The sequence below is a fragment of the Schistocerca nitens genome, chromosome 4 (assembly GCF_023898315.1).
Source record: "Schistocerca nitens isolate TAMUIC-IGC-003100 chromosome 4, iqSchNite1.1, whole genome shotgun sequence".
Lineage (NCBI taxonomy): Eukaryota > Metazoa > Arthropoda > Insecta > Orthoptera > Acrididae > Schistocerca > Schistocerca nitens.
In genome coordinates, this window is record NC_064617.1 from 471,385,884 (window position 1) to 471,407,635 (window position 21,752).

At 43.1% G+C, this 21,752-nt stretch overlaps 1 protein-coding gene across 1 annotated transcript in view; it reads left to right on the forward strand.

The window, feature by feature from the left end:
* The window catches only part of LOC126251969 (cholinesterase-like), a 108,929-nt gene that overhangs the window by 49,860 nt on the left and 37,317 nt on the right, over nucleotides 1-21,752 (forward strand). The window contains exons 4-7 of the mRNA XM_049952734.1: nucleotides 3,111-3,296; nucleotides 9,097-9,296; nucleotides 17,491-17,641; nucleotides 20,066-20,250. Coding sequence (XP_049808691.1) covers nucleotides 3,111-3,296; nucleotides 9,097-9,296; nucleotides 17,491-17,641; nucleotides 20,066-20,250 — 722 coding nt within the window. The remainder of the gene's footprint in view (nucleotides 1-3,110; nucleotides 3,297-9,096; nucleotides 9,297-17,490; nucleotides 17,642-20,065; nucleotides 20,251-21,752) is intronic.

Here is a 21,752-nt window from a genome sequence, read left to right on the forward strand (position 1 = left end):
TCATTGGTAGCTCATAAACGACCAAAAACACTTATCTGAAGCTGTATATAAAAATTACTGACAAATCAATAGTCTCTCTGTCTCTGTCTCTCTATTCTTTCAATCTATTCCAGCTCTCTGTGATCCCATTAACCAAAAGATTTCCGTTTGGTGTAATAGTTAAGGAAGGCGGATCTCAAACAGATATGTTTTTGGTGAAATGAATGTGGAAATTCCATTAACCAAAGCACGCCAATTTTTTCCGCCCTGTACTATCTTCAGAAGAATATCCAGATTGGAATCAATAACTTGTGTGATGCCGTCAATCCATCTCATCCTTTCCTGTTCTCTTCTACTTGTGCTTTTGAAGTTACTGGCACTAAGGTCTTTTACAGCTAATCATGTCTTCTCACGATGTACCCATAGTATGTCAATTTTTGTTTCAGTGCCAGACCGTTCAAGAAGCAGTCTGGCTTTACTTAACTATAATACCGACCTATTCGTTCTAAGGACTTTCCTGCAACACCGCAACTCAAGGAAGTGTATTCTACGATGTTCAACCTTTCTTACGGTTCGGATATCCTATTCTAACTTCATAACTGGAATAACCATAGCCATTACTATACGTTTCTTTGTTGTCCTTAACACATTGTTAAGATTGGTCTTTGCCCTTCTACCAAGTAACAAGCGCCTCTTGATTTCGTGGTTGCAGCCACCATCAGCAGTAGTCTGGGGGCCGAGGTAATTGAACGTACTAAAAACTACCATTGTTCTTCCCCTTACATGTCATGAAGTCGTGGATGTAGTTTCCAAATTTTTATTTTCTTCACATTGAACATTAGTTCAGCCTTTGGACTTCCTTCTTTCACCTTAAGTAAGTGGATCTCTAATTCTTCTTCATTTACTGCCATCAAGGATGGTATCATCAGCACATCCAAGGTTGTTTACTTTCATCCCAGCTAGTGTAATTCCGGTTTCTTCTTCACTTAACGCGGGATGCCTCATAATGTGTTCTGCATGCATACTGAATGAACATTGTGACAATATGCACCCTTTCCGTACTACGTTCTGAATCTTGAACCATTTAGTTGCTTCATACAGAATTCTCACTGTGGCTTCTTAATCATAGTAATTGGACACATACTATCCACAACCGTTGTTTGTTGTAGACGTAACAAATGAACCATTTTCTCGTGATTCGTACAGGCGCTGATACCCGATTTCTCCCCATACGTGCTGCGTGCGATTCACTACATGATAAAACGGAGGAAGCGGTACCAAGTACGTTAAACCAGTTAATGTCGTCGAAATTTGGAAGCGACGTCAGCACTGTTTTTATTTTTTTGCTATCATGTCTGTGGTCTGTACCTTTATAAAGGATGTTCTCAGCCAGGAAAACTGCTAGCATAACTATGTTCGGTGTCGGCGAGCGTAAACCTTCGTTCAGTAATAAGCAGGGATAAAGGGAAGGAAGACTGTAGAGTTTCAATAGCGACGCCATTGTCATTTGATGGGAAACAAGTTTGCTATGAAGAGATTGCGGTTGTAATCGGACTTGCAATTTTTGAAGGAACCATTCTGGAAAGTGTGTTGAAATTCTAACTACACCATGCCTGAACCTACCTATTTCTTGGGAGTGGTGATTGGTAATATGAACCATTCCAAGAACAACAGGAGTATTAAAACAGTATCGATTAGACAGAAAAAACGATGTACACTTTGATAACACAGTTGAAACAATAGTGCAAAAAGATAGAGCTTCTTCTGTACGTCCTTCTTTCCTAGAGGCTTTTGAAAGAGGTGAAAGTTGTGAATAATAAACCTCAGATTTTAAAATTCAGTTGGACTGTCTTTCTGGTAGGATATCCATTTTACTATGTATTGTCATCTACCGCAATGCCTTATAGTTTTCCACTCCGTAGCACTATCAGTATGAATGTATTATCGCAAATCTTTTCTTATTTGTGTCTTGCGTTTCTAATCAGCAGTCTATGAACTACACCTGAAGTGATTCGATGCAGGAGCGATTAGTTTTGGCTCAGAGTGTTCCAAACAAAGTAAAATAAAAGCAGTGGAGCTTCTTAGTTTAGCCTGTTTATTATTAACGAGTAATTTTTAACGTTTCCAGTATTTCCTTCTTACTTTCGAAAGCTTTCTTGACCCTTCTCGTACTACGTAGGTCAAGGATGTTATTGGTAGCAAGTTAACAAATCTGAATTTATATTTTCGGAGTGTAGAGCTTACATGTATACGTTAGCAGAGAGTTTTTTAGTTCAGTTTTAAAGTCCAACACATTATCTACGTGAAACGTAACATTCTCCAGCAGGTTGGGGGATACGTGTATGGAGCACGTATATTCCTCCTTTCTTGTAACGCAATTTTGAATCTAAAGATGCCTGTAATTGGAGTTTGCCTAAAAAAGTGACTACGTAACTTATTAGTGAATGGAAATAACTGTGTAAACTACTTGCTTCTGTAAACAACTTTTCTCTTGTATGAAACGTTTATTGAATGATGAAGAACTTAAGCAACTCGAAACATACTAAAACATTTGGCACGACCTCATAATATTTTAGAATTTAAAGATTTTTATTCATTTTTAAGGATCAAATCACCACAATGCCTTAAAAATACATTAAGTTACCTTTAAAGTAAGACATTATACAGGGTGTAGCGGGTATAAGTGCAGATATTTCTAATGGTGACTGAGGACAGTGTAATGAACAAGTTTACATCAGTATTTACTTCATTTACCGACTGATAAATATAGCTATTAGGAGTAGTGTCTTTTTAAGTTGGTTAGTATCTCCAAGCAAAAGCAAGCCACTAGCGCTTCTTTTCCCCTCGGCAGCAGGCCTAGTGTTGAAGTGTGGAGACGTGGACGCGAAGCAATTAGTCTATAGAGACAGGCGTAAACCACTTATTGGTGCACTTACAGCCACCCGGAAAACGTCGTAAAGTTCGTGAGATGTTGGTGGGAAGACTGATCGACGCACAGAAAAGATTACGAACTCTCTGATGTGTGTTCTGTACGTATTAATATACCACTTATATAAATACCTGCACTTACACCCGTTGCACCCTGTATAGTGGTACGGTAACTGTGACGCAGCAGAAGCCATTCGTGGCAGGTTTCCTAAGCACCGGCGACGAGGTGGTGCCTGGCAACGCGGGCCTCAAGGACCAGTTGCTGGCGCTGAAGTGGGTTGGGCAGAACATCGCGAGCTTCGGCGGTGATCCGGACCTAATCACATTGCAGGGGCAGAGCGCTGGCGGCATGGCCGTCTCCTTCCACATGGTCTCCCCACTGTCCACAGGTCAGTTGCTCCGCGTTTACCATGCGCTTTTCAGTCTCGCCGTAGTGTGCCGAAATTTTCACCATTTCAGGTCATACACTTTACAATATGTTTGCATAAGTGAATAATGTTGTTGTTTATAACTGTATAACAGTACCATGAAGTAAAATGCATTGGTTGGTGTTACGTGTAAGAGAAGATAACTATAGCTTCGTCCGACATATAAGGTTGTGGATTGTGAGACTGCTTTGGAAAATAATTAACAAGATGGGTAACCCACGTAAGGAAATTTTTTTTGAGTCATCAGTCTCCTGACTGGTTTGATCCGGCCCGCCCAGAATTCCTCTCCTGGGCCAAACTTTTCACCTCAGCCTAGACTTTGCAATTATTTTCTCGATGTATTCCAATTTCTGTCTTTCTCTACGGTTTCTACCCTGTACAGCTCCCTCTAGTACCATGGAAGTTATTCCCTAATGTCTTAACCAATATCCTACCACCCTGTCACTTCTTGTCAGTGTTTTCATATATTCCTTTCCTCGACGATTATGCGGACAACCTCATCATTTCTTACCTTATCAGTTCACATAATTTTCTACCTTCTTCCGTAGCACCACATTATGCTTCAGTTCTCTTCTATTCCAATTTTCCCACAGTTCATGTTTCACTACCATCCAATGCTGTGTTCCAAACATACATTCTCAGAAATTTCTTCCTGTAGTCGAGGCCTATCTTTGATACTAGTAGACTTCTCTTTGTCAGGAATGCCCTTTTTGCCAATGGTACTCCGCTTTTTATGTCCTTTTTGCTCCTTCTGTCGTGGGTTATTTTGCTGCCTAGGTAGCAGCATTCTTTACCTCAATCTACTTCGTGATCACCAATCCTGAAGTTAAATTTTGTCGCCGTTCTTACTTCTGCTGCTTCTCATTACTTTCGTCTCTCTTCGATTTACTCTCAATCCATATTCTGCACTCATTAGATTGTTCATTCAGTTCAGAATATCTTGTAATTCTCCTTCACTTTTACTGAGGATGGCCATGTCACCGGCGACTCTTGTCGTTGATATACTTTCATCTTGAATTTTAATTCCATTCTTGAACTTTTCTTTTGGTTTCGTCCTTGCTTCTACGATGTACAGATTGAACAGTAGGGGCGTAAGACTCTATCGCTATCTTACGTCCTTTTTAATCCGAGCACTTCGTTCTTGGTCTTCAAGTCTTATTGTTCCCTCTTTTCTCATATACATAAATCTAATATCATATTAATAACTGATTGACAATTGCTAAGGAACAGAGGCATTGTTGGACTGAAATAATTACAAGGGACGATGGCCGACATGGAACAGAATACATATGTAATAGAGGTGGAGTGGTATATTTAAAACGAAAAATGGTACAGATTTCACCACATCCGGAAGCAGGATAATAGACATAAACAATGTTTATGTTTCACACAGGTCAGATTCCCAACTTTAAGATGGACATCAGACTTTCAGTAAGGAATATACCCTCCTCGGCCACTAATGCACAGCCACTGGACCTGTTATTCATTCTGGATACCAAACTGTTGAGGAGTCCTGTGGGGACATTGTCGCACTCCTCTCTCAAGGCGGTTTTCTGTTCTTGCACGGTTTTGAGAGAGAATATTCTTTGAGAAATATGTCTACCAAGAGCACCTCAGACATGTCCTACGATTTAGGTCCGGAGAGTACGCAGGCCGTTCCATGCGTTCAATATCTTAACTTCGTGTGTGACCGACACCTCAACGGTCCTGAGTGTACAGGCAGAGTCTGTAAACAGAGAGTCGAGAACTACCGAACCCCTGACCAGACATTTCATGGGATAATCTCCCTGCAATACCCCTGTGCTGTAACGGTATATCACGCTAAGGTACGCAGCTATTTTCCGCCATTGTGCATAATGCCTGGTCACACTAAAGTGAGGTGAGAAAATTCATGGTATAGCGATGTGCACATATACAGACGTCGGCACTGTCGCTTATGCAAAGTATACAAGGGACAGTGCTTTGGTGGAGCTGTCATTTGTACTGTGGTGATTCACGTTTCACGTCATGATTGTGGCTTCATGACGGAAATTAACAGATATTGAACGCGGAATGATTGTTGGAGTTGGACGCACGGGACATTCCATTTCGGAAATTGTTAGGGAATTCAATATTATGAGATCCACAGTGTCAAGAGTGTGCCGAGAATACCACATTTCAGGCTTTACCGTTCACCACGGACAACGCAGTGGTCAACGGCATTCATTTAACGACCGAGAGCAGCGGCGTTTGCATAGAGTTGTCAGTGCTAACAGTCAAGGAACACTGCGTGAAATAGCCGCAGAAATCAATGTAGGACATACGACGAACGCATCCGTCAGGACAGCGTGGTGAAATTTGGCGTTAATAGGCAATGGCAGCAGACGACCGACGGTTGTGCTTCGGCTTGCAGCGCCTCGTCTGGGCTCGTGACCATGTCGGTTCGACCCTAGACGACTGGAAAACCGTGGCCTGGTTAGATGATTCCCGACTTCAGGGGTAAGAGCTCAAATGGTTCAAATGGCTCTGAGCACTATGGGACTTAACTTCTAAGGTCATCAGTCCCCTAGAACTTAGAACTACTTAAACCTAACTAACCTAAGGAGTTCACACACATCCATGCCCGAGGCAGGATTCGAACCTGCGACCGTAGCGGTCGCGCTGTTCCAGACTGTAGCGGCTAGAACCGCTCGGCCACTCCGGTCGGCTGGTAAGAGCTGATGGTAAGGTTTGACCGTGCCTCAGATCCCACGAAACCATGGACCCTAGTTGTCAACAAGACACTGTGCCTGTTTGTGGTGCCTCCACAATCGTGTGGGCTGTGTTTACATGGAATACACTTCAATCTCTGGGTGTTCGGATACTTGGAGACCATTTGTAGCTATTCATGGACGTCACGATCCGAAACAACGATGCAATTTTTATGGATGATAATGCGCCATGTCACCGGGCCACAGTCGTTCGCGATTGGTTTGAAGAACATTCTAGAAAATTAGGGCGAATCGTTTGACCACCCAGATCGCCCGAGATGAATCCCATCAAACATTTATGAGACATAATCGAGGGGTAATTCGTGTACAAAATCCTTCATCGGCAATACTTTCAGAATTGTGGACAGCTATAGAGGCAGCATTGCTCAATATTTCTGAAGGGGTATTCGAGCGACTTGTTGAGTACATGCACTGCGCTGGAGAAAATGAGGTAGACACCGTAGTAGGAAGTATTCTATGACTTTTGTCACGTCAGTGTATAGCGCGATACCAGTGACGATGATGAATATTTCGCAATAAATGGTGACCAGAATCAATTGCCACAGTGAAGTGACATTCGTCGGAGAACATCTTTCTGGGCCACTGTTGCTGACCCCAACCAACATACTCCCAACACCAACAGACTCTGCGTCGACGATGACGTTGTTGAAGTGGGATACATTTAACAGGCCTCCGAGCATGCAAACCAGCCTCATCCAATCGCCATGAAATGGTTCTGGCAGAGACGTGTGTAACTGTAGCGGTTGCGAGGCCTGCAGCGACCTGGTTAGGAGTGAAAGAGATGTCTCTTCTTTTAATCCTCTTGCGGTGTGGTGGTCCATCTATGACCACCTGCGTACCTTGACATATTATTTCCACCTTCAGTGGGACACACCCATTACTGTGGCTACAGCAGTGACAGTTTGACCGGCTTCAAGCCGTCCACAATCGCCAGCACTGGGATGATGTCTTGCAGGCACTTTGTCATACCGCACTGTATGTCACACTAATCGGACTCAAAAAAAGAAACTTCGTGAAACACCGTACTCCATGAACTGTCGAATGCATACAGAGCAGTCGAGCACCGGATTTGCTGCAGTTAAAACGTTCCGCCCTCTACATTTCCTTTTACTATCATTGTTCGGGAGTTCCGTATCAATAGTCAGTTGTTCCGTAGCTACTGGCAATTTTTCCTTAGAAAATGTCTATTTTTCTTTATCAGTTGTCGTGCAGTGTACTTAGAATACATGTTTGAAGCTGCAGATTTAATTTCAGCAGTCCTCGAAACTTTAAAACGTTGATACTTTCTCAAAATCGACTGGATTTGGAAACAGTTCACTCTCATGACGCAGTTACTAACCAAGAACTTTCTTCGTCTTGAAATGTTGTTTAGTTAGTTGCATGTTCCATAGGTCGTATTCACGATAAAGTTTATGATGGGGTTGATTGGAAGAGACAGAACACATAAAACAGGAATAAATATTTATTTGGCAACATACCGACCTGTTACAGATTTTTTTTCTCTAAGAGCGACTAATTACAAGTATTCAAGAATACCTCTATGGTATAGGAGTTGACAGGGAGAAACATCTTTAGTCTACATTTGAAAAAACGTCTACTACAGTCTAACATTTTATTTCTATTGGTAGATTATCAAACAGTTTTGCAGCTTTGCATTTCATCAGTTTCCCTTCCAAAGTTAGAGTCATCAAAGAGTAGAGCAGTTAATTTTTCCTTTTATTGTTCTGCTTGCTATACTTATGAATTTCAGGTGAACTGTTTATAATAAATTTCGGAAGTGAATAAATGTACTGTGAAGTTGTGGTTCATGTTTCCAGCTGCTTCAAGAGATACATAAAGATGCACATGTGTAAAGCCTACACATAATTCTAATTACTTTCTTTTGTGCATTGAATAGATTTTTGCATATGTGAGAAGTTACTTCAGAATATTATACTGTATGGAAATACGTAATATGTATTAACTTATTGGCTTCTATATCCTCAAACGTGGCAATTTCTCTTACGGCGAAAGTAGCCGAATCTAAACAGTTTAAATAAATATACTAAATGGTTTTCTAATTTTCATTTTTCGTCAATATGATATGCCCTTTTTTATCGGACGAGAGAAAAGGCTGCTTAATGCGTGTATCACGCATTCCCCGCTGCGTCTGAACGTAACCACCCCCACGCTAAGAGGCACAGTATGACTCCCATCCACCCAACATTTGGGAAACTACAGATCGGTTCGCTACACGGACGAAATGTCTATAAACTTCTTCGCAAGTATGTACAAGGAAAAATTTTTAGCGTTCATATGAGGTTCAGGCCGTTAGACGGAGCACTAGCTCAGACAGAGATTAGAGGAAGGAAGTTGTATGGCTGCTTAAGAAACCATTCTTAGGACATACAGTAAACTTAAATCAGCCCGCCCAGTTAGCCGTGCGGTCTAACTCACGGCTTTCCTGATTGAGCAGGAGCGCCTGGTCCCCGGCACGAATCCACCCGGCGAAGTTGTGTCGAGGTCCGGTGAGCTGGCCAGTCTGTGGATGGTTTTTGGAGGTTTTCCATCTGCCTCGGCGAATGCGGTCTGGTTCCCCTTATTTCGCATTAGTTACACTATGTCGGCGATTACTGCGCGAACAAGTTCTCCACGTACGCATACACCACCATTACGCTACCACGCAAACATAGGGGTTACACTCGTCTGGTGTGAGGCGTTCCCTGGGGGGGGGGGGGGGGTCCACCGGGGGCCGAACCGCGCTATAACCCTGAAAGAGTTGTTCGGTGTGGGGCGGCGGAGGTGTGAAGTGGATTGCGGTAGTCGTCGTGGGGTTGCGGACCACTGCGGCTGTGGCGGGGACAGAGTCCCTCCGTCTTTCTAGGCCCCCGGTTAACATACAATACAATACAACACAATACAAACTTAAATCAGGATGACCATACAACTGCCAGACGCATCTGTAGAACTTAGCTCATACGTTTATACTAAAGAGGTGTCCAACCATAACAAGATTTCCATATTTCTAACAGGTCTCTTCTCAAAGGTCATAATTCAGAGTGGAAACTTCATCGGACAACCTCTCTCCATGGAATGGGCCCGTAGGCACGCCTTCAGACTTGGAGCTGCCCTGGGATTCGAGACTGATGACTCTCAAGAGCTGGTTGATTTCCTGCGCTCTCTCAGCGCAACAGGCCTGGTGGTTGACACGTCCTTGGTCCTGACAGATGAGGTATTATACTGACTGCGTACAAACACAGTGTTTCGCATCTGTGACCTTTAAATCATCAACATCAGTATAGGCCATCAAGGATTTAGATTCTAATTTCAGCTGCACTGTATTTATGGAACTGTCGCAGACCTGCAAAATTTCGATAAACGTACAAACAGCAGTCTAAAATAGGTATTGAATTATTTCTAGAGGTGTTCTCTCTGATCAACGTTAAGAGGTTAATTGCTATCTTCATAATCTACATAAGGATGTTGTTGATTTACGAAACTGATGCGATGCAGACTGGTTACAATGCAACGAGATTATCTCACTTGTAACGACATGGTCTTGGAAGAGTTGTGGATTTTTTTCTATGGGTGACGGTTCATGACGGATAACATAGAGTTACTTTAAAGAGTAAGTCGCTGCAGTCTAACTGTATTCCCATATGTAAATAACAACAGTTTCGTACCAGAAGAGAAGTGCAAAGTAACGTACTGTACATTATCTTTCAGGTCCTCCGCACGACACCTCACATCTCGTTTGTAGTAAGGTACACTTCAATGACTGATAAATATAGCGGACGAGTTCATATAGACAACGATAATATACATTTGGAAAATAGCAGCGAAATTTTTAGAAACGCTAAATTTCTGTTCTCTTGGTACATATGATATACCAGAGCGTTTACGGATACCGATTATTGACCTTAATTTTTTTAAAAAAGGTATCTAAAGTTACACTCTCCAGCGACATTAGTGTGATCACCTCTCGAAAGCCTGAATGACCACTTTTGCAGAGCGAATTCGCTGCGAGACGTGCAGGTAGAGAGTCAATGAGGTTTTAGAAGGTACTGACAGGGCTGTGGAATCATGCCGATTCCAGCGCCATAGTCAGCTACAACCGGTTTCTCGATTGAAGATCCGTGACGCTAACAGCTCGATCAAGGTGGTCCCACAGATTCTGGACTTGGTATAAATCAGGGGAGTTTGGTGGCCAGGGCAGTACGGTGGACTCATCCTGCTGCTCTTCGAACAATGCATGTACTACACTGCGAGCTATGGCACATTGCATTGTCTTGCTGGTAGATGCAATCGTGTCGAGGAAAATCAAAGTGCATGTAGGGTCGGACATGATCCCCAATGATAAATGGATACTTGTGTTGATCCGTTGATCCATTGTGCCTTCCAGGACGACGAGATCACCCACGGAATGCCAGGATAATATTCCCCAGATCATAACGTGAGCTGGGCGTTTGCTTTCAAACGTTTCACCCAGTACACGCCAATGGCCATCTGTCTGATGGAACATAAACTGCGGGCCTCAGTGGCCGAGCGGCTCTAGGCGCTTCAGTCTGGAACAGCGTGACCACTACGGTCGCAGTTTCGAATCCTGCCTCGGGCATGAATGTGTGTGATGTCCTTAGGTTAGTTAGGTTTAAGTAGTTCTAGGTTCTAGGGGACTGATGACCTCAGATGTTAAGTCCCATAGTGGTCAGAGCCATTTGAACCATTTGAACGCAAACTGTGATTCATCTGAAAAGGCCATCTGTCCAGCTGCGGTACTGGTGTGCACATTCGCGCTTTCGTTGCCGATAAACAGCAGTCAGCATCAATGCATTAACCAAACGAGTGCTGCGGCAGCCCGTACGCACCAATGTTCGCTGAACGGTCGTTGTGCAGACGTCGTTCACCCCTGTCGTCTATGTTGCGTGGAGTACAACATTCACCTCAGCGCCGGTTCTGGATAACGCCATTTTGCTACGCACTGTATACAGTGGTACGCGAGCAGCTTAGGACCGTAGCTGTTTCGGATATGCTTCCAACCTTGGCTCGAAAGCCCATGATCATGCCCTTTTGGACGCAGTTAAATCGCTCTGTTTGCGAATTACAACGACTCCCTCCGACGCCTTTATATACCTTCCACTGCTCGTGCTACAAGCTGTCGTGTACGAGTGGTTATTGCAGGTTGACGTCGATTATAGTCGGTGGTCACATTAATGCATGCAAGTTCCCATTGTATTAAATGTACTCGAAATATATGACAGCAAGGAGTATTCGGAGGTAGATTTAATTTTGAGATAGGGTTACGCATATTTCCTGCATTTGATTAAAGCTAACAAAAGTTCTACCAAAAGTCACTATCTCAGAGTTGTTCAGATCCTTCAAAAAGAAACATCTGATTCTGTGTGGCATTTGGGTATTCTGGATGAGACGTGGGTTTACGATCTCAGAAACGACACAGTAATGAAATAAAAACCTGAAAGTCGGTGGTCCCGAACCGAGACAGGCGAAATCGACAATGTATCGTGGGAATCAAAATAATTTTTCTTATTAATTACCTTGAAATCTCAAAAATGAGATCGAAAGGAAGTGTAAAATGGCTAAGCAGGAATGGCTAGAGGACAAATGTAGAGATGTAGAGGCTTATCTCACTAGGGGTAAGATAGATACTGCCTACAGGAAAATTAAAGAGACCTTTGGAGATAAGAGAACCACTTGTATGAAAATCAAGAGATCAGATGGAAACCCAGTTCTAAGCAAAGAAGGGAAAGCAGAAAGGTGGAAGGAGTATATAGAGAGTCTATACAACGGCGATGTACTTGAGGACAATATTATGGAAATGGAAGAGGATGTAAATGAAGATGAAATGGGAGATACGATACTGCGTGAAGCGTTTGACGGAGCACTGAAAGACATGAGTCGAAACAAGGCCCCCGGAGTAGACAACATTCCATTGGAACTACTGACGGCCTTGGGAGAGCCAGTCCTGACAAAACTCTACCATCTGGTGAGCAAGATGTATGAAACAGGCGAAATACCTTCAGACTTCAAGAAGAATATAATAATTCCAATCCCAAAGAAAGTAGGTGGTGACAGATGTGAAAATTACCGAACAATCAGTTTAATAAGCCACAGCTGCAAAATACTAACACGAATTCTTTACAGACGAATGGAAAAACTGGTAGAAGCCGACCTCGGGGAAGATCAGTTTGGATTCCGTAGAAACACTGGAACACGCAATACTGACCTTACGACTTATCTTAGAAGAAAGATTAAGGAAAGGCAAACCTACGTTTCTAACATTTGTAGACTTAGAGAAAGCTTTTAACAATGTTGACTGGAATACTCTCTTTAAAATTCTAAAGGTGGCAGGGGTAAAATACAGGGAGCGAAAGACTATTTACAATTTGTACAGAAACCAGATGGCAGTTATAAGAGTCGAGGGACATGAAAGGGAAGCAGTGGTTGGGAAGGGAGTAAGACAAGGTTGTAGACTCTCCCCGATGGTATTCAATCTGTATATTGAGCAAGCAGTAAAGGAAACAAAAGAAAAATTCGGAGTAGTTATTAAAATCCATGGAGAAGAAATAAAAACTTTGAGGTTCGCCGATGACATTGTAATTCTGTCAGAGACAGCAAAGGACTTGGAAGAGCAGTTGAATGGAAAGGATATCGTCTTGAAAGGAGGATATAAGATGAACATCAACAAAAGCAAAACGAGGATAATGGAATGAAGTCGAATTAAGTCGGGTGATGCAGAGGGAATTAGATTAGGAAATGAGACACAGTAGTAAAGGAGTTTTGCTATTTGGGGAGCAAAATAACTGATGATGGTCGAAGTAGAGAAGATATAAAATGTAGACTGGCAATGGCAAGGAAATCGTTTCTGAAGAAGAGAAATTTGTTAACATCGAGTATAGATTTAAGTGTCAGGAAGTCATTTCTGAAAGTATTTGTATGGAGTGTAGCCATGTATGGAAGTGAAACTTGGACGATAAATAGTTTGGACAAGAAGAGAATAGAAGCTTTCGAAATGTGGTACTACAGAAGAATGCTGAAGATTAGATGGGTAGATCATATAACTAATGAGGAAGTATTGAATAGGATTGGGGAGAAGAGAAGTTTGTGGCACAGCTTGACCAGAAGAAGGGATCGGTTGGTAGCACATGTTCTGAGGGATCAAGGGATCACCAATTTAGTATTGGAGGGCAGCGTGGAGGGTAAAAATCGTAGAGGGAGACCAAGAGATGAATACACTAAGCAGATTCAGAAGGATGTAGGTTGCAGTAGGTACTGGGAGATGAAGAAGCTTGCACAGGCTAGAGTTGCATGGAGAGCTGCATCAAACCAGTCTCAGGACTGAAGACCACAACAACAACAATTACCTGGAAAAGGGAGAAAAATAATGGTGAACACTACGCAACTCTCCGGGAAAAGCTTTGTTTTTTTTTTTTTTTTTTTTTTTGTCATCAGTCTACTGAATTGTTTGATGCAGCCCGCCACGAATTCCTTTCCTGTGCTAACCTCTTCATCTCAGAGTAGCACTTGCAAGCTACGTCCTCAATTATTTGCTTGACGTATTCCAATCTCTGTCTTCCTATACCGTTTTTGCCCTCTACAGCTTCCTCTAGTACCATGGAAGTCATTCCCTCATGTCTTAGCAGATGTCCTATCATCCTGACCCTTCCCCTTATCAGTGTTTTCCACATATGCCTTTCCTCTCCGATTCTGCGTAGAACCTCCTCAATCCTTACCTTATCAGTCCACCTAATTTTCAACATTCGTCTATAGCACCACATCTCAAATGCTTCGATTCTCTTCTGTTCCGGTTTTCCCACAGTCCATGTTTCACTACCATACAATGCTGTACTCCAGACGTACATTCTCAGACATTTCTTCCTCAAATTAAGGCCGGTATTTCATATTAGTAGACTTATCTTGGCCAAAAACGCCTTTTTTGCCATAGCGAGTCTGCTTTTGATGTCCTCCTAGCTCCGTCCGTCATTGGTTATCTTACTGCCTAGGTAGCAGAATTCCTTAACTTCATTGACTTCGTGACCATCAATCCTGATGTTAAGTTTCTCGCTGTTCTCATTTCTACTACTTCTCATTACCTTCGTCTTTCTCGAATTTACTCTCAAACCATACTGTGTACTCATCAGACTGTTCATTCCGTTCAGCAGATCATTTAATTCTTCTTCACTTTCACTCAGGATAGCAATGTCATCAGCGAATCGTATGATTGATATACTTTCACCTTGTATTTTAATTCCACTCCTGAACCTTTCTTTTATTTCCATCATTGCTTCCTCGATGTACAGATTGAAGAGTAGGGGCGAAAGGCTACAGCCTTGTCTTACACCCTTCTTAATACGAGCACTTCGTTCTTGATCGTCCACTCTTATTATTCCCTCTTGGTTGTTGTACATATTGTATATGACCCGTCTCTCCCTATAGCTTACCCCTACTTTTTTCAGAATCTCGAACAGCTTGCACCATGTTATATTGTCGAACGCTTTTTCCAGGACGACAAATCCTATGAAAGTGTCCTGATTTTTCTTTAGCCTTGCTTCCATTATTAGCCGTAACATCAGAATTGGTTCTCTTGTCCCTTTACTTTTCCTAAAGCCAAACTGATCGTCACCTAGCGCATTCTCAATTTTCTTTTCCATTCTTCTGTATATTATTCTTGTAAGCAGCTTCGATGCATGAGCTGTTAAGCTGATTGTGCGATAATTCTCGCACTTGTCAGCTCTTGCCGTCTTCGGAAATGTGTGGATGATGCTTTCCCGAAAGTCAGATGGTATGTCGCCAGACTCATATATTCTACACACCAACGTGAATAGTCGTTTTGTCGCCACTTCCCCCAATGGTTTTAGAAATTCTGATGGAATGTTATCTATCCCTTCTGCCTTATTTGACCGTAAGTCCTCCAAAGCTCTTTTAAATTCTGATTCAAATACTGGATCCCCTATCTCTTCTAAATCGACTCCTGTTTCTTATTCTATCACATCAGACAAATCTTCACCCTCATAGAGGCTTTCAATGTATTCTTTCCACCTATCTGCTCTCTCCTCTGCATTTAACAGTGGAATTCCCGTGGCACTCTTAATGTTACCACCGTTGCTTTTAATGTCACCAAAGGTTGTTTTGACTTTCCTGTATGCTGAGTCTGTCCTTCCGACAATCATATCTTTTTCGATGTCTTCACATTTTTCCTGCAGCCATTTCGTCTTAGCTTCCCTGCACTTCCTATTTATTTCATTCCTCAGCGACTTGTATTTCTGTATTCCTGATTTTCCCGGAACATGTTTGTACTTCCTCCTTTCATCAATCAACTGAAGTATTTCTTCTGTTACCCATGGTTTCTTCGCAGCTACCTTCTTTGTACCTATGTTTTCCTTCCCAACTTCTGTGATGGCCCTTTTTAGAGATGTCCATTCCTCTTCAACTGTACTGCCTACTGCGCTATTCCTTACTGCTGTATCTATAGCGTTAGAGAACTTCAAACGTATCTCGTCATTCCTTAGTACTTCCGTATCCCACTTCTTTGCGTATTGATTCTTCCTGACTAATGTCTACTATATTGTGATCTGAGTCTATATCTGCTCCTGGGTACGCCTTACAATCCAGTATCTGATTTCGGAATCTCTGTCTGACCATGATGTAATCTAATTGAAATCTTCCCGTATCTCCCGGCCTTTTCCAATTATACCTCCTCCTCTTGTGATTCTTGAACAGGGTATTCGCTATTGCTAGCTGAAACTTGTTACAGAACTCAATTAGTCTTTCTCCTCTTTCATTCCTTGTCCCAAGCCCATATTCTCCTGTAACGTTTTCTTCTACTCCTTCCCCTACAACTGCATTCAAGTCGCCCATGACTATTAGATTTTCGTCCCCCTTTACATACTGCATTACCCTTTCAATATCCTCATACACTTTCTCTATCTGTTCATCTTCAGCTTGCGACGTCGGCATGTGTACCTGAACTATCGTTGTCGGTGTTGGTCTGCTGTCGATTCTGATCAGAACAACCCGGTCACTGGACTGTTCACAGTAACACACCCTCTGCCCTACCTTCCTATTCATAACGAATCCTACACCTGTTATACCATTTTCTGCTGCTGTTGATATTACCCGATACTCATCTGACCAGAAATCCTTGTCTTCCTTCCACTTCACTTCACTGACCCCTTTGATTGAGCCTTTGCATTTCCCTTTCCAGATTTTCTAGTTTCCCTACCACGTTCAAGCTTCTGACATTCCACGCCCCGACTCGTAGAACGTTATCCTTTCGTTGATTATTCAATCTTTTTCTCATGGTAACCTCCCCCTTGGCAGTCCCCTCCCGGAGATCCGAATGGGGGACTATTCCGGAATCTTTTGCCAATGAAGAGATCATCATGACACTTCTTCAATTACAGGCCACATGTCCTGTGGATACACGTTACGTGTCTTTAATGCAGTGGTTTCCATTGCCTTCTGCATGCTCATGTCGTTGATCATTGCTGATTCTTCCGCCTTTAGGGGCAATTTCCCACCCCTCGGACAAGAGAGTGCCCTGAACCTCTATCCGCTCCTCCACCCTCTTTGACAAGGCCGTTGGCAGAATGAGGCTGACTTCTTATGCCGAAAGTCTTCGGCCGCCAATGCTGATTATTTATCAAAATTTAGGCAGTGGCGGGGATCGAACCCGGGACCGAAGACGTTTTGATTATAAATACCACCGGTACAGAGCTTTGTGAAGAAATATATAGAAGGCGGTCTGAATTTGATGTCAGCTTTCATTATGGCAGTGTTAGCTTTTATGAAATAACGCAACATGACATTTAGTATCTTTTGATTTCTACCGAGACCGGTATCTACATTAATCTGTGACTGGAAATTCAGTGGACTCGTTATGGTAGCCGCATCAAACTAATTAACTTGGTTGAATTTTTTTTTTTCGAAGAACGTGGGACACAGTGATAACTGGTTAAAATGCCGCTGAATTACAGTTAAACCAAATATTATAGCTGATGTTTTCTCATATTCATCAATGTCCGCAATTTTAGGTTCCTGCTTGAGTTATCTGTACTGCTTCTGTCATCTCACTTCTTTGCTACTCCCCATGTCCTCGATAATCGCGACATTGGCCTCTGCTACAGTGAGCTGCTGCGCAAAGATTTGCTGTACTTTCACCATCTGAAACGTTAGCGACAGTTAATCTCTACTCCACTGTTCTTCGCTCTCACTTCAGATTTTTAGTTACGCTATTCTCTAGTTCTTCAAAGCCATTCCAGATTTTGGGCAATGGAGAACCTAGCATTTATCAGTGGAAGAATGAAAGTTATTGTTTAATGTTCCTTTCACGAAGAGTTTCATGGAGACGATTTATTACTTGAGATGACTCAAAATCGTGACAGGTAAATCGTATTCGTTTCTTGTTACAGGAACAGGCGCTGTTCTCTTATTCTCCTTGGTGGCCACACATTGAGCCAGAATTGGAGGGTGCCTTTTTCTCTGAATCTCCTATTCAGATGCTCACCGATGGACGATTCAACCGAGTGCCTATTCTGACTGGAGTCACTTCCGCCGAGTTGGGTTTGTATCCACGAATTTCCAGTGTCATAATAAAAAACACACAGCGAAACGTAGGTGCTAGACGTCTCTCTAACTACTAATAGATGGTTGCCATTTCCCAGAATAGCCTGTTACATCTAACGTATTGAGTTTCTCGTTACAGTTAATCCTTTCATGCATAAAATTTATTTAGCATATATTTGAAAAACAAAAGATCAAATACTGTCTTTATTTCTGATAAATAATGCACTTTCACCACAAAAAAATGTAAGTTTACTGATTCTGAAAATAGATGAAGTGGGATTCGTGTGTCCCAAGGACCCAACTAGATCCATGTTTTCGTATGGTAGTAGGATTTTCAGAACTCAAATTTTAACTTTAGAATAATTTTATAATGATGGAAATTATGAAACAATAACAAACTAGTACCAAAACACTTTTATTCTACTGACAATTAAAATATGAATATGCTACACAAGTCTTCAACGTTTAAAGATGGCTTTGACGTATCACACACCAATATTTTCTACATTTTATGAAGTTTTATGGGGCATATACTTCCCACTACATACAAGTAATGTGCAAACCACGAAAACTACTGCTGTGTGTATTAATGTTTCAAAACAATGTCTATGATCTATAGGAAAATATATTAGTTACTTCAGGCATTCTTGGAAAGGATAAAATGATGATTTGATCTGATTTTCGTGAAACAGACAAACACACGTCGCCCCATTCGATCACTTACAGCCTTCAGTATTACCATCTCATGGTCCGTAATACACACTTTAAAAAAAGTTTTGCCTCACCTCAATTCCCAGAACTCCTGAAGATAGACGTGGCCTGTGGATATTGTATCACAGACACAGTCTCTTTGACCGTTGAGAGATGTCACTGAACACTCCCAAAGATGTAAACAATCATGCATGAGCAGCGTTATTAGACGGAGGGTGTCCGACAGCCGATCAGTTCCAGTCATTCCACCAGGAAGGAGGTACACGGCTCGTGTTGTCTGTAGTTCAACCATGCCTAGACAGTCAATACCGCGGTTCGATCGCGTCCGCATTGATACTTGGTTCCAAGAAGGCCTCTCAACAAGGGAAGTGTTCAGGCGTCTCGGAGTAAACAAAAGCGATGTTGTTCGGACATGGAGGAGATACACAGAGACTGAAACTGTCAGTGACATGCCTCGCTCAGACCGCCCGAGGGTTACTACTGCAGTGGATGACCGCTACCTATGGATTATGGCTCAGAGGAAAACTGACAGAAACGCCACCATGTTGAATAATGCTTTTCGTGGAGCCACAGGACGTCGTGTTACGACTCAAACTGTGCGCAATAGGCTGCATGATGCGCAACTTCACGCCCGACGTCCGTGGCGAGGTCCATCTTTGCAACCACGACACCATGCAGCGCAGTTGAGATGGGGCCTTCCTGGTGGAATGGCTGGAACTGATCGGCTGTCGAACACCCTCCGTCTAATAACGCTGCTCATGCATGATTGTTTACATTTTTGGGAGTGTTTAGTGACATCGCTGAACGCCTTAGACACACTGTCCAGCGAGTGCAGCAAGGTGGAGGTTACCTGATGTTTTGATGTGTGCATCATGTGGGGTCGACGTACGCCGCTAGTGGTCATCGAAGGCGCCGTAACAGCTGTACGATGCGTGAATGCCATCCTCCGACCAATAGTGCAACCATATCGGCAGCATATTGGCGAGGCATTCGTCTTCGTGGACGACAATTCGCGCCCCCATCGTGCACTTCTTGCGAATGACTTCCTTCAGGATAGCGACATCACTCGACTAGAGTGGCCAACATGTTCCCCAAACATGAACCCTATCGAATATTCCTGGGATGGATTGAAAAGGGCTGTTTATGGGCGACGTGACCCACCAACCACTCTGAGGGACGTACACCGAATTGCGGTTGGGGAGTGGGACAATCTGGACCAACAGTGCGTTGATGAACTTATGGGTAGTATGCCACGACGAACACACTCATGCATCAATGCACATCAATGCAAGAGAACGTGCTACTGGGTATTAGAGGTACTGGTGTATACAGCAATCTGGACCACCACCTCTGAAGTTCTCGCTGTATGGTGGTACAACATACAATGTGTGGTTTCCATGAGCAATAAAAAGGGCGGAAATGAAGTTTATGTTGATCTCTATTCCAATTTCCTGTACAGGTTCCGAAACTCTCGGAACCGAGGTGATGCAAAACTTTTTTTGATGTGTGTATTTTTCTCCAATTTCCGAAAACACTTTGCTACATCCTATCACTAGGCGGACATAGACGTCCCAAAGCTCCAAACTGCATATTACTTTAGTGGAACATAAGTATCCCATCAGCTACGAAAGGGATGAGACTAATTATGTACTGTTGTATATTAAATCATAATTTCTGTTACCTGTGTCTTTACCTGACGTTCGTGTACAGGTTATAATTTAGTGAACGACGAAGACAAAATCAGCAATCTCAACAACACATTTGTGGCGTCGGTGGGCCCCAACTTGCACTTGCCAACACCAGAGCAGCAAGAGGAGGCAGCTCTTAAACTTAGGGAGTTCTACTTCGGCAACGACAGTATATCAGCGAAATCCGATGCTGACGAGCTTGTGGCTGTAAGTAAATCAGCAACTTCGCTTAGTGCATACATACTTAGAAACCAAATACTAATTTATTTCCCATCATGTATGAGTTTGCTGCCCAGTGGCTACGGTACATGGTGCTAAGAACTACACACAAAGGAAAGCAGCTTACATTACATAAATTGTAGGATAACATATCAGTATGAAATAAAATTGGAGTTACATCTGACACCTGAGTTTCTCCCAGCGAAGACAATGTTCGAATAACGTATGGGAAAGTAGCCGTGTAATGTCATCGACAACCACCGATATTTCGACAGGTGACCACGCTGTCATTTTTGAGGCAAAACTGCAGCAAGTAAGCGATGTGCAAGTGAATTCAAAATCTCGGTTTGCAGAGAAAATTCGGAAGGATAACACGCATTCACACACACACACACACACACACACACACACACACACACACACACACACAGTAAACACCAGCGCCATCTCACAGATGACGGACGCCAGAAGTTGTCAACAGTGAAAGGGAGAGGTTTAAAATTTTGTATCGACGCCCAAGCGTTTGCCAGTGGTTGGTTTTCTTAGTTCTATTGAACAGGGCGTTTTTAAACTACCTTCTGACGTTGCAGATGGTTGGTTGGTTGTTTTGGGGAAGAGACCAAACAGCGAGGTTATCGGTCTCATAGGGTTAGGGAAGGATGGGGAAGGAAGTCGGCCGTGCCCTTTCAAAGGAACCATCTCGGCATTTGCCTGGAGCGATTTTAGGGAAATCACGGAAAACCTAAATCAGGATGGCCGGACGCGGGATTGAACCGTCGTCCTTCCGAATGCGAGTCCAGTGTGCTAACCACTGCACCACCTCGCTCGGTGACGTTGCAGAGGAGGCTAGGAGCGAGGTATGTTGACTGTTGAAATCTGGAAGGTTGCAGTGTGGCCGAGCGGTTCTAGGCGCTACAGTCTGGAACCGCGCGACCGCTCCGGTCGCAAGTTCGAATCCTGCCTCGGGCATGGATGTGTGTGATATCCTTAGGTTAGTTAGGTTTAAGTAGTTCTAAGTTCTAGGGGACTGATGACCTCAGATGTTAAGTCCCATAGTGCTCAGAGCCATTTGAAACATTTTTGGAAGTTTGAGGTAAGGTCTTATGGGACCAAACTGCTGAGGTCATCGGTCCCTAAGCTTACGCACTACTTAATCTAACTTAAACTAACTTACGTTAAGGACAACACACACACCCATGCCCGAGGGAGGACTCGAACCTTCGACGGGAGGAGCCGCACGGACCGTGACAACACGCCATAGACCTTGACAACACGCCATGGACCGAGCGGCTACCCCGCGCGGCCCTGTCGACTGTTGAGTGAGGCACATCCACTATAACGCCTCTTCTTCTGGATGATTTGGTTTGATTTGTACTTGGCCTCGGCTAAAACTCGGCGACAGTCGGTAGAGTGTTGAGATCGTTATCAAGTTACGAAGACGACGTTACACAAAATAACATGCTGAACCGAAATGTCGACGTGCGTAAGAT